This window comes from Trichomycterus rosablanca, chromosome 23, assembly GCF_030014385.1.
Source record: "Trichomycterus rosablanca isolate fTriRos1 chromosome 23, fTriRos1.hap1, whole genome shotgun sequence".
NCBI classification, from domain to species: domain Eukaryota; kingdom Metazoa; phylum Chordata; class Actinopteri; order Siluriformes; family Trichomycteridae; genus Trichomycterus; species Trichomycterus rosablanca.
In genome coordinates, this window is record NC_086010.1 from 18,230,547 (window position 1) to 18,244,354 (window position 13,808).

Consider the following 13,808-nt stretch of genomic DNA (forward strand, 5'->3'; position numbering starts at 1 on the left):
GAGAGAGAGAGCGAGAGAAAGTAAGAGAGAGCGCGAGAGTCCCCGCCAGGCTCCAGCAATTGGAAAAAACAAACAGCAGTAACCACACGACCACAACGCCACCGCCGCCGTCTGTTAGATCCAGTTTCTCGCTCCACGGCTGAATGATGTGAGACCGAGGGACCAATTGATCATAATTCTCAATTTTTTCTCTGGCGGCCTGTCTCTGAGTTCCCAGAATGCACTGCAGACCAAGTTTTTGCCCCGTAAATGTCACTTGACTTGGCTGGTGGGACAGTTAAGTGCCGCTGTGCCAGCTCCCCTCGGCCTGTGTGGTCCTCGGTTCTTTTAAATATCCAGGGATTTCGGCCCACTGTCGGGCCCCTGGAAACGTTCTTACTTTGAGGTCAAATCCCACGTTTGCACCAGGCTTGGATTCTCGCAAAATAAATGTACCGCACACGCTTCCCACCATTACTAGTTCTGTCTTTTAGACCGGACAGCAGAGGTCACTGTGAGACATTGAGAAGAAACCCCATGTGACCATCTGACAATCACAGCATGGAGAGACACACTAAGCCCTGTGTAAATCATCCACCACCGGTGCAGGCGCTATGACCAGACAGCAGAGGTCGCTGTTGCGGAGACAATGATGACAAACCCCACCCGGACACGCGTGAATTATTATCGGTTTTAGAAAAAGCGTACACGCCAGTTCTCTTCCTTCTGATTGGCTCAGAGCAGGTCTTTCTGAGAAAAAGAGGCTTTCCCTTTTTTCTCTCCCAATTTGGTCATTTCCAATTCTCTACTGCAGTTCCCCTGATTCATACAGCACAGCTGACCAAAGAGGGTCGCAGACAATCACAGTATGGAAAGACACGCTAAGCCCTGTGTAGATCATCCACCACCGGAGCAGGCGCCACGACCAGACAGCAGAGGTCGCAATACTGTAGCCGCAAGGAAACCCAGTCGACCTTTCCTCTCTCAGGCATGGCCGGCTGTGCCTGCTGGACGCCTGGACAGGTGGACAGCACTGCTGATCTCTCTGCGGCGGTATTGTAGCGCATGATTTAACGTCTCTCTTTAATACCTTTCTGGGGTTTTTTCCGTGTTTATTTGTTTTAGGCGATTTAAGAAGCTTGTTCGTCAACAGCAGCTCACGTGCAGGCTGGAATTTGCTGTTTTTTTGCCAATTTAATTTAAATTAGATTAGAATTTAATTCAAATTAAATTGCAGTTCCGGATTAAACTCATTTCTATTTGACGCGATTAGCAGCGCGGCGGCTTTCACGAGGCTTTTCAGATCCAAGTTTCTCTGCCGGAGTGTCGCAGAAGGAAATTAAGTCTCACGTGGACTGATTAAACCGATCTGGATTCAGGAACCGTGTGTGTGTGTGTGTGTGTGTGCGAATCGGAACTGGCAAAAACATTCAGGAAATAAAACAATTACTGCCTGATGCACCTGCGCTGCGCTGTAAACAAAACGTCACGCTAATCAAGAACATGGAAGGTCTGGAGAAACCACAGATACGATAAACACAGAATGTTTGTGCCGCAATCAAGAGGAATTATTACGGCATGGCAGCAATGCGCTTTACTGCCAAAAGTATGTGGACACAAGTTCTAGTTTATTCTAGTTTTCTTTGTAGAAACAGTTTAGGGAGGGTCCTTTCCTGTTCCAGCATGACTGTGTTCGGAAAATCAACCATAAGCACCCAGCCATACAAATGCTGTCATCTTCTGACTGAACGGGCACAAATTCCCACACACAGACACAAGTCTTTGGCTGTTGTCGCTCTATATTAATAGCATTAGTATTTGGAATGGAATGTCCAGCAAGCGCATGGTCAAGCGTCCAAATACTTTTTTTAATACAACGAACTCCAGACTTCCCTTCCTGATGCAACCCTCCTGTTTCTATCCAGGATTGGGACCTGCGCCAAGAGCGAGCACACTGACAAGTGCACCCCTCAAACCCCCATTCTCGAACATCATGTCTGTTCAGACGTCCAACCGGTCGATAGAATTGCTGATTCGAACCCTGGATTCTGCAGGGTTTTTCACAAAACGAAATATACTTAATTAAAAATGGTGGCGATCTGGTCCCACTGTGGTTTACAAGGTGTAACGTAAAGCCTGCACAAGGGGGCGCTCGTGTACAGGTTTAATCCGTGTTTGTGCCTGTTAAAATGTGTTATTATTTTTCTCTGTGACCCATTTATTTTATTATTATTATTAATATTAGACCTGTGCTGCCCGCCACCCTTTATATCAGTCCAGCGCCACCAACTGGTGCATCAGGACCCCGTTTCGGAGGAGGAACCCACATTTTGTCTGTGATTTTTACTACAAACCTGGGCAACACAAACAACGCATCAAAACGAAACACAAAACGAAATATACTTAATCAATAAAAACAAAGGTGATCTGGTTCCACTGTGGTTTACAAGGTGTGAAGTAAAGCCTCCACAAGGGGGCGTTTGTGTACACATTTTATTTGTGTTTGTGCCTGTTAAAATGTGTTCTTATTTTCATCTGCAACCCATTTTTATTATTATTACAATTAATAATATTATTAGACCTTTTTACTATCAGTCCAGCGGCACAAACTGGTGCATCAGGACCCTGTTTGGGACGAGGAACCACCACACAGGGCAGCTTGTTTCAGTTAAACGTGAGCGAGCGGCTGCGTTTATAGGAGAAGTCGTCTGAACCATATCGGCACGCTTTCAATCCTCCAGCGTTTGAACCCCGCGGTTAACGGGAGGCGAGTTGCTGATTGTTGTTTTCCTCTCGCTTTCTGTTTGGGCAAATAAAAACTATCCGTTCTTTATTAAAAGTGAATTCCGGACGTTTTTGGAGTCGCAGGGCGGCGTTAATGAGAGAATGCGGTTGATTGCAGGCACGAATGTGTGTGATGATTAGAATTAGTGAACCGAAGCTGTGATTTGTTTTTGTTCGTCTTCGGGAAAACTGCAGATGTGAACGTGGCTCAAATCTCCAGTTGTGGGAGGAAACTTGAGCTCCCGGAGAAAACCCACTCAGACACAGAGAGAACATGCAAACTCCACAAAGAAAGTTGTCCCCTTGCGAGTATTAATCCTCTCCAGGTGGAAGTTCTCCTATATATTACGGTTGCTTCCTCTCAGTCTTGCCAGCTCCTTTATTAGCAAACCTGCTATTCTTGTTTTTTGAAACCGTGGTGCCCGGCTGCTCGGCCCGGTCTGGTTTTCCGCTGGCATGTCATGCCAGCTTTCTATATCTTTTAGGGAACTTACCCTGACATCACTGACATGAGTTTTGGACTCATGATGGAACCGCCCCCTGTGGATAACGGACAAGACATCCCCTTTCCAAAGCAAACATCGTCCCTAAATCCACGTTATGACAGGGTAATAAGTGGCGCACTAGGTTGGCGGGAGAGAGGAGGATGTTCAGAACTGGGCGAGATGGAGACGAATGATACACTGTGGTCACTCCCAATGGAAGCAGTCAAAAAAAAGGGAAGAATGCCAGCTGTATGAACATGGTTCATTTTAAGCACCTGGAGACAACAGGTAAGGCTAAAATAGCCAAATCTGAATTTATTTGGTCTACCAATTCATCTTGTAATAATATCACTAAGCAGAAAGAACTCAGTGGTAAAAAGAAAAGATGCAGAAAGATGCACGATAGATCACGTTCGTGGACGCCGATCCAAACCCAACAGCCTCCCGAGCGTCCCTCCGAGGCCGCTTTACAGCATAAAACCGGCGATCTTCAGCACCATTAAGCACCGGCTGCGAGTCGGGAGCGCAGATACGGGGTACTTCTGTTATCCCGGGCAGTGGCTCAGGCCGTAAAAGCATTACGTTTTGTTTTCCGCGCCGTTTGCCCTGGCGAGCGGTGGGAAAAACCCAGCAGGAGCGGTTCTGAACTCTGAGCTTCAAAACTGCGCCCGACGTGAGAAACCCGAGAAAACAAGCACATCAGGACCGAAAATAAGGGGATCGGGGAGGTGAGCTGAGATGCTCGGAGTCGCACCAGCCTCGCATGTGAAAGAAATTAGGATCGTCGGGCTGGCGCGGCTTCAGACGGAGACGCCGTGGCGCTTCGCTTTCGCTACGGTTCTACAAAGCGAACGCCGGTCTGTCTTCATATGAGGATGAAAGCAGGTGTGTGTGTGTGTGGTGATTGTTGAGCATGGCACTGTTTATTCGGTGACACCCGGGCGGGGAAGAGGGAACGACTGCGGTTGCACGAGACCAGACGAGGCCTCACGTAGCCCAAGCTGCCAGCACGTCTGGAGCCCTCCAGCATCTGCTCGCCACACCACACGAGCAAAGAAAAAAAACTGTTAAAAAGAGTTTTCCAGCACCAGGCGGCTCTTATTATGCCACCGTGTAGCCTCGGTGTCGCTCCTGATAGGAAAATAAGCGCTTTGAGACGAGGGTGAGAATTAGCGGCGGAAAACGAATCCATGGCAACAAAGATCCTGGTCACGATGGAACGTGGCTTTCATGTTCCTTCAAGCAAACTCCGAAATGATGAATGGCGTTTGACGTAGGTGTCATGTGATCAGGGACCTGAAGAACTGGGGTGGACTCAAACCTCTGGTCACTGTCCGGGGCAGCTAAATGCACAACAGCACATCAAACGCCACATATACCACTGAATAAAAGACTTGGCTTGCATACTTAGGTCTAAGACAGTGGGTTTTGCATGTGCTGTGGATTAAGATCTTCTGGTGTTGGGACGAGAACCCATGGGGGGATTTCAGCTTCAAATTATGGTTGCCAAGTCTCTGGTTTGCATGCAGATGGACCTTTTTGAGAACTATACAGAGCCCTGACCTTTAACCCTGCTGAAAACCACTGGGATGATGTAGAACGTTGATTGCAAGTGTTCTATAGACTAGGCAATAGGCAAAAATTCCCACAGACAGACTCCAAAATGTAGTGGAAAGCCTTATCAAAGAAGTAAAGGCTGGCATTGCCTTAAAAAGATGTGGTGGTGTATTATACCGTACTAATGCCTGTGGTTTTGGAATGGGGTGTCCAACAAGCTCACTGTACTTTGGACCCGGCATTTAGCATTGGTGCTTTTTATATATGTCTGATTGAACAGGACTGCTGGCCTTCCTGTCCTCAAAGTCAATGTCTATATTTTTTTCGATGGCTTGTGTACTGAAGGTAAAACCGCAGCCTGAGCGTCTGAGTATCCCGACAAACAGTAACCCACTCGTATCGTGCATCGTTTAGAGATGTAGTTTATCCCTGGAACCCACCAGCCTCCAGAAAGATTCTCAGGAACGAGTAATTAAGAGGTTTGAACCGCACCACTGACAGCACTAACAATAGAGATGATGGAGGAGTCGTTAACGAGAGGAGAAAAGTGATACTCAGACCAGCTTTTTTCTGCGGGTTCGCTTACCGGCGCCGACACCTGAGAGGCGTTGTGCAGCTCCAGCTCGGCTGCGATCACAGGTTCTGTCACTTCGGGCAACGGACCTGTTTAGAAAAACACACACAGAACCGGTAGTTACCACCCGCACAGATTATATACATCACCAATGACCCCACATTTGGGTACCTGCGCCGCCTCGGCTGGATCTGCGAGTGGCGTCTCTGTTGGAACAAAACCCTCCGCACGCTAGCGTATCGAGTTGAGCAGCCTTTGGGCTACTGTCACTGAAGATCTGGGCTGCCACTCCCAGTACACCCAGTACACCCAGTACATCCCAAAGGCTTGGTAATTGCCATCAAAGGCCATTTGAAATGCGCATGGAGACGCAAAACAATAACAATCACTAGCTGTGTGATGTGTATGTCTCTGAACCAGCAAATGCACAAAAAACACAATTGTTTGTTTGGGTTTTTAGGTTCAGACAAAGAAGCATTCAGTGTGTTCACAAAGTCCCAGCAAAGGAACAGTTGTCAAAGTCCCTAAAATCCAAAGACCACTGCACTGATGCCAATATCGTGCCAGTATTAAGGAATACGGTATTCCTAGCATCTCCGCGATTAAGAAGCACAAGGAAACAATAAAGAAGTAAAGGTAAAGTGCAGGTTTTATTGTATGTTTTTTATTGATTTTTAACTGTTTTTATTGTATTTCAGTGTTTTTATATTATATTTGTGTTATTTTCAGTGTATAAGTGTCCAAAACAACCTCATTATTTTACATTAGCCTCAAATATATGCAGTTCCACTGGACTATGGAACACATTAACAGGTTTCCCAAACATCCTTATGGGAAACGCAACGTCTTTAAAACTCGACACCACTCCCAGAACCGACTGATGTTGTGTTTCAAAGTACCGCTGTATCTCCCTGCTGTAACAGTCTCACGCAAAACAATCCCACTAAGCTGACGGATGAGGCTCAGTTTAGCAGATATTATTATTGGCAGAGTGAGCAGAATGACAGTGGTTTGATTCCTCAGCTGGAAAACTGGGGTCCTTTCTGTGTGAGGTTAGCATGTTCTCCCCGTGTCTGTGTGGGTTTCCTCCTGGCGCTCCGGTTTCCTCCCACAGAACAAAGTGCAAGTGAGGTGAACTGGAGATACAAAAGTCCATGACTGTGTTTGACATTAAACTTGTGAACTGACGAATCTAAGCTACCATTTCTGTCAGGAAAGTAACCAAAATGTGTAAAACATGACGTTTAAACCCTAATAAATGAATAAATAAATAAATAAATAAAATTCTTGGGTCTTGTTGGTAATGTGTGATGTCTGAGGTGTCATTATTGTAACAGTAAACACAACATCCACAGATTATTTTATTTCACCCCTGACAGAAACTGTTTTTAATTCAATTAAAGTAGTTTTTGAACAGCAAAACATCTGATTTTTAGAATTATTCAAATACAAATGCGCATTTACACAGCAGATTAGCTTACATGCTATTTATGCTAATGAACACCGCTTTTACTATGCGGTTTAAACGTTAGCGCTTTGTGATGCCCCCTAGCGGTCGTCTTAAATCATAATTCAAATAAAAACATCCAGAGACTTTATTATTTTTATTTAGGAGATTATTATATAAAGAAGGATATTCATTTAGAAATGTTATAAAATTCAAAATTGTGATATTGAATTATATAAAAATAGCTTGTAAATATCCCAATAGTGGCAACTTGGTGGTGGGGCTTGAACCATCAACCCTCAGATTACTAGTCTAGTAAGCTACCTGAACTGCATCTGTGCAGCCCTAGTATCCATATTATTGTAAACAAGCTCTGAAAAGAACAGGTAAGATAGCGGACGTGTCACTCACAGGTAACTTCTGGCACAGCCTGCTCGGGAACGTGGTGCGCCAGTCCCTCTTCGGCACCAGCCGGAGTCAGACTGCCCCCCTGCAGCCTAAACAAAACACAAACAAAAGCGACTCTTGACCCGGCATCGTGCACAGATTCAGTTTCAAGCCACGATCGAGATAACGGCGAGAACACGATCGCACGTTCCGCAGGAAACACCTCGACCCGGTGAAATCCCATCATCATCATCATCGTTATCATTTTTTTACTCGATATGTTTCCCGGATCGGGTGGAGACGACGCGTCTCGGCTCGTGAAAGGTGTCGAGACAGATCGTGGGTGCGCGCTTTTCCTTATCTGCCGTCACGCTGGTGGGAAACGAGAACGGAAAACATGAGAAGAGAAACGCAAGAACGTTAAAGATGTGATAACGAGCCACAGATGAACGTGAGGTGTTTTCATTCACGGCTCGTCTACAGGGGACGAAAGAAAGCACGTCTTCAACGAGACATGAAAACTACACAACGCAAGAGCAAACCTCTGAGGGTTTCGGTCGTCCGTGAGTGTCTGAGAAGGGAAAAGCAATTACACCCCAGTAAACTGACAACAAATTCTGCAAAGAATAACAAGAAGCGTCTCGTAGAACCAAAACACGACAGGTGCAGGTCGTCCACATCCAGAGAACATTAAATGTTAAATTGTATGAAACGTTATGAGTTGCGGTGTAACAAGCTGCCGCGCAACGAGATGTTAAAACACGCCAATAAAACCCCGCGGGTCATTTATCAGGTCGCAATTAAAAACACTCAAATAAGGAAATAAATAAAAATAAACCAACTTTTTCTGTCAGATCAAGGATCCTGTTAATCACATCCTAATTTGAGTATCGGGGCACCCATTGAAATGACTGAATTCATGTGTTTCAGACACAGCAACAGTTTAGGGAAGGCCCTTTTCTGTGCCAGCATCAGTAAGCTCTATTAATACGTAAAGAAAAGAGTCCTGATCTCAGCCCCATTCGAAAGCTCTGGGATGAACCGGAACAACGTCAGTGTCCAGCCGTACAAACTCCGTCGTCTTTTCACTGAATAGGCACAAATTCCCACAGAATCTTGTGAGAAGCCTTCTCACTAGAGTGAGAAGCAAGCTCATGGTCAGGTGTCCAAATACTTTTGGTCATACAGTAATAAAAGCAAACCAAAAACATAAAAGAAGAAAATTTCCCACAGCGTCCATTCAGCTTCCGACCTAAAGCTCTTAAACACACGTCAGGTCGGACGCGGCGCGGATGATAAAGCGATTCGGCGTGCGTCTGGAGAAAACGTGAGACCCCGTTAAAATAAAATACACGCCGACGAACACTCTTAAACGTTGTACAGCTGTAAACCTTCCTGATAAACCATGAAGTGAAAAGTCTGGTGAGTGGAGCTGGCCTGGGTGTTCAAAAGCATGTGAAAGACATCAGGAGGTGTCACGACACAGACTATACCGAAACACAGTGCTGGGATTCGTCCCACTGAACGATTACAGACCGAAAGATCCGAAAAGGAAGTTTTATTTTCCCGGCTTTTATTTTAATTTGACCTCTGAAATCAGTCCTGTACATCTGCTGCATAAAGAAGGCTGAAAATCTCATGGAGGAGGATGATCACCACTGAGCGAGTGTACGAGACGGCCAGAACAGAAGAGACGCTTTTGTATCACACTAAGCCCTGACTCCTGAAGGCAGTGATATGACGGGACTTGTTGAAGGACTCAGACCCATCTGAGCAGCCAACCATCACACAGGTGTTGTGACATGATATGATATATCTTTTGCATTCAACTGTGAAAATCTTAATTCCACTTCAAGCTGTTTCGGTAGAGAGCATCCACGTGTCCACCAGATAAAACCGACGCCGGTAAAGCCCAAACACGGCAGGACAAGTGGGCCGACGCCCCCCCATCAGGCTCCGTTATCAGCGGCGTGGGACGCGATCGCGACCAGTGGTGCGAAGTACCAGCTCCTAAACAGGAAGCATGATAAAGGAGGCTCTATCAGCACCGTGTGAGGCGAGCAAATCCGGAACGTCTGTGCAGTCGGAAGATAAAACGCACTCAGTCACCTCAGGCTCGGAGACGGGTACGATGGGGTCACAAAGCGAGAACACAACCTTCAGCCTTAAATTTCCTGATGCGTACTCATGACAAACGAATTAACAAATTATTAAATGAATTAATAATTGAATAAATAAATAAATAAATAAATAAATAAATAAATAAATAAATAAATAAATAAATAAATAATAAATGAATGAATGAACAAATAAATAATTAAATAGATTAATTATTGAATGAATAAATGAATAAATAAATGGATAAATTAATTAATAATTAAAAGGAATTAATTCTTAAATATTAATAATTAAAGGATAAAAAAATAAATGAATAAATGGATAAATGAGCAGTATTTGAGAATGTTTGAGAGTGTTTGAGAGTGTGTAGCGGCTCTGATGTTGAGCTACACTGCAGTGTGTGTTAGTGGAAGCTGATGAGTGTGTAAACACTGCGGCTAACTGCTGACTCACACACACACACACACACACACACACGGAGGGCAGCAGGGGCCGTTCGGAGGGTAAATATTTACCTGGCACACCTGGAGCAGATGTTGAGCGTGACTTTGGCCTGCGGTTCGGGGCAGTAGGAGCCGCGCCCCTGGCTGAACTTACTGCCGGACGAGACCAGGCCGGTGACCCCCTCCATCCTCAGGTCGTCCAGGTCCTCTGAACACACAGACACACAGACAGAGAGGTTCGAACCCGAGTTAGCGAGTCTGCAAAGTCAAGGTCATGCAGAAGAGGAGGGTGACTGGCAGGGAGGAGTGGGTGCCTAGTGGGTGGTGCTTTGGGCCTTTGGGGAAAACCGCACGTCTCGTTTAAAGCTGTTTATCACTTCATGTGATGTAATACCCACAGTAGTGGTTCCGATGCCGCTCAGTGTTACACAGACTGAGGGCAAACGGGGTCAATGGTGTAACATTTATCCACTGAGGAACTGTCCTCCTACCTCATACCCCCCACACCCCCGTCGCGCCGAAAACTGGCACCCCTCGCCCGTCTCCTCCCCCGTCTCCCGCCTGTCTGCTCCCCGCTTGGTTTTATTTGGAGAAAGGCAGGATGGGAAATTCCTTGGCGGTGGCACGTACGAGTCTCGCCGGGCGTAAATCTGCTGATCCGCTACTGTACGGGCTCGGCGTGATTTGTGGTGGCGGGGTGTCGGGACGGACATTTTTCCCATGGGATCCTGATTATGGATGAACCGTGTGTGTGTGTGTGTGTGTGTGTGTGTGTGTGGTTGTGTGTGTGTGTGTGTGTGTGTGTGCTGATATTAGGTGTCTCTCATTTATCATCAGTGCTGATCCAACTACAGCATGTGAGCGCCAACACACACACACACGCATACACACACGCACACACACACACACACACACACACACACACACACACACAGAACCCGACACCTATGACCCTCATGGGAAAATCTCACTCCTCACTCTCCTGGCACTCAGCGCTGCCTTCTTTCTCCTCATATTAACGTCCGAATAAATCATCCAGGCGCCCAATCGACTGGTCAGCACAGGTCACTGCACAGCAAAAGCACAGCACCTTTAACTGTTCTTCAACTACAGCACTTTCAAGCGGTCAGCACAGGTCACTGTTCTGCAAAACTACAGCACCCTCAACCAGTCAGCACAGGTCACTGTTCTGCAAACCTACAGCACCTTTGACTGGTCAGCACAGGTCACTGCATAACAAAACTACAGCACCTTCTACTGGTCAGCACAGGTCACTGCATAGCAAAAGCACAGCACCGTTAACTGTTCTTCAACTACAGCACTTTCAAGCGGTCAGCACAGGTCACTGTTCTGCAAAACTACAGCACCCTCAACCAGTCAGCACAGGTCACTGTTCTGCGAAACTACAGCACATTTGACTGGTCAGCACAGGTAATTGCTAAGCAAAACTACAGACGCCCTCAACTGGTCAGCACAGGTCACTGCATAACAAAAGCACAGTACCTTTAACTCTTCTTCAACTACAGAACCTACAAGCGGTCAGCACAGGTCACTGTTCTGTAAAACTACAGACGCCCTCGACCAGTCAGCACAGGTCACTGCATCGCAAAACTACAGCACCTTCTACTGGTCAGCACAGGTCATGTGAGGAACCCAGTCGACCCTCCTCCCTCAAGCACAACCAACTGTGCCTGTCAGACACCCAACCAGGTCGAGAGCACAGAGGTTCAAACTTCATCATGGTCAAGGTTGAGGTGGGTCCAGCGTCACCTGGGAACACTGTGCACAAGTAGGACTACAGCCTGGACAGGGTGTGGTCTGCTGGTAGACAAGATAGAAGGGTAGAAAATCCCCACAGATACAGTGCAGAATCTCGTAGAAATGCTTTTAGTGGAAAAAAGCAAGCTGATGATCAGGCGTCCACATACTTCTGGCCACATAAGGTTCCATTATCACGTCCTGTAATTCGTTCCTACTGAAAAACTGATTGAACCCATAACGCCGGTGTCTGGGGCCTCTCGGGGTTTACGGTGTGTGTTTTCGGCTAATTGTGCTATTATACGATCTCAAAGGCGTTCGCTTCACGCGCGCGGTCTCTGCCCGGGCCGGGCGTCGCCCTTTAACACTCTTTAATCTAGCGCGGCACGGAAGGTTTACTGCGCTACGACTGGAACTGAAGAACAGACGAGGAAAGGTGTCGGGATTACATTTTTAAAGAGATTCGGTTTATAAAAAAATAATCCAACCCAGCGTCTGGGTGCCGCGCCACCGAGCAGACCGGCGACGGCGCAGATTTAGCTTTAATCCCAATTAAAATGCGCCTTTCATCTGTGTTTACGTGACACGTTATAAACAAAAACCCTGGAGTGAAAGCGACCTTGAAATTTCTTAATATTTCTACACTATATTGGCAAAAGTATGTGGACACCTTGACCACAGTGACCATGAGCTTGTTGGCTATCCTGTTCCTCAGTCCCCCTTTCCTTCTCGGCTCTACAGAGGAAGGAGGCGTGTGCTAGTCTGCAGCCGGCATGGGTGTTCATAGAGGATCGCGCTATGCCCTTGACCAGACAGCAGGGGTCGCTATTGCAGCAGTGACGACACGGTCAGTTGTGCCTGCTGAGCGCCTGGCCAGACTGGTAGTACCGCCAAAGCCTAGGATGTGCACACATTTGACCAGACAGTCTGAGGTCGATAGTTTAAGTTTTAAGGGTACTACCAGTCTGGCCAGGCGCTCAGCAGGCACAACTGACCGTGTCGTCATTTCAGCTGCAATAGCGACCCCTGCTGTATGGTCCTCCACGGGCACCCAGACTAGCACGTGCTAGTTCACGGGCACAGGGTACAGGTTCCCACAGACACAGTTCTCTGAGCCGAGAAGGAGAAGACGATCCTCCTCTCACACAGCAAGGGTGTGCCAGCAGTTTGGGGAAGGCCCAAACAAAGCACGCTTCATAAAGCCATGGTCTGAGAAGTTTGGTGAGGCGGGTGATTAGAGAGGCGCCCATGTACTTTCGGCCATACAGCGTATTAAGAACACGTGCTAGCACTTAACGTTTCTCCTACGTGGAATGACGTGTGTTAGACATGAGTGCAGCTTCTGCGTATACTGAAACTCTCACGGATTTCTGTCCTGAAGGGTGGAAAAAGCTTCGTACATTCATCATCAGACGTTTGTTTGACGGCTGCGTGTTCGTATCTGATAACGTTTTTAATTTCGGTGCCGCTTGGCCTCCGCGTCCTTCACCGTCTCGCATTTTAGCGCGCTTTTTACGATGAGGCCCGTCTCTCAGATCTTCCCCACGTTTCTTAAGCGAGACGGAAAGTTCTGCCGAGCGTGTGGGAGCGATTACGGACCGGAATCGTCCCTCGTCACGCCAGCTCCGTTAGATCGGCATCGCTCGCATAGTTTCCACTTCGATTTGGAAACTTCGCGGCGCAGCTTCACTCCCAGCGTCCGGTGACGGCACTTCACGCTTGGCTAATATACATCGTATTAAAATATAAACAGTTTTTAAGGCCCTTAACCCCACTGCTTAGACAGAATACTGCCCCAGTACTGTAAGTCGCTTTGGATAAAAGCAAAAATGTAAATGTACACATGGATCAAAAATCGAGCCTCATAAAAGGGAATAGGGTATGACTGGCAGCTACATGCCAACCCATCAAGCTCCACTAGATCCACAGCAGCGTAGGAACAGGGTTCGTTTTTCATCTGGGATCAGTTTAACCGTCATACTGATTGAACTTGTTTTTGTACCCCCTTGACACTTATACGCTGACCCCCCTCACGTTCAGCATTTGGGTTTCATTAAATGGGCGGCACAGAGGCTGCGGTTACCCCCTTGTACACGTCACTTTGATGTCAAGTGGGTGAAGACGCCATTCTGTTTGGCTTCAATATTCCCCTGATATTTCCCGCTATACTTTAGCGCCGGCTGGTTCGAGCGGCCCGGTCTCTCAGGATCGTTTTAAAACGATCACGCCTGCGGCCTGCGGGCTGTAAACGTCTGATTAGGATCAGATGCTCCCAG

At 47.0% G+C, this 13,808-nt stretch overlaps 1 protein-coding gene across 1 annotated transcript in view; it reads right to left on the reverse strand.

The window, feature by feature from the left end:
• c23h8orf34 (chromosome 23 C8orf34 homolog) overlaps positions 1-13,808 on the reverse strand; it is a 29,493-nt gene that overhangs the window by 4,935 nt on the left and 10,750 nt on the right. Inside the window, exons 8-10 of the mRNA XM_062985736.1 lie at positions 9,847-9,982; positions 7,238-7,323; positions 5,392-5,468 (exon numbers count right to left, since the gene is read on the reverse strand). Of these exons, the coding sequence (XP_062841806.1) occupies positions 5,392-5,468; positions 7,238-7,323; positions 9,847-9,982 (299 nt within the window). The remainder of the gene's footprint in view (positions 1-5,391; positions 5,469-7,237; positions 7,324-9,846; positions 9,983-13,808) is intronic.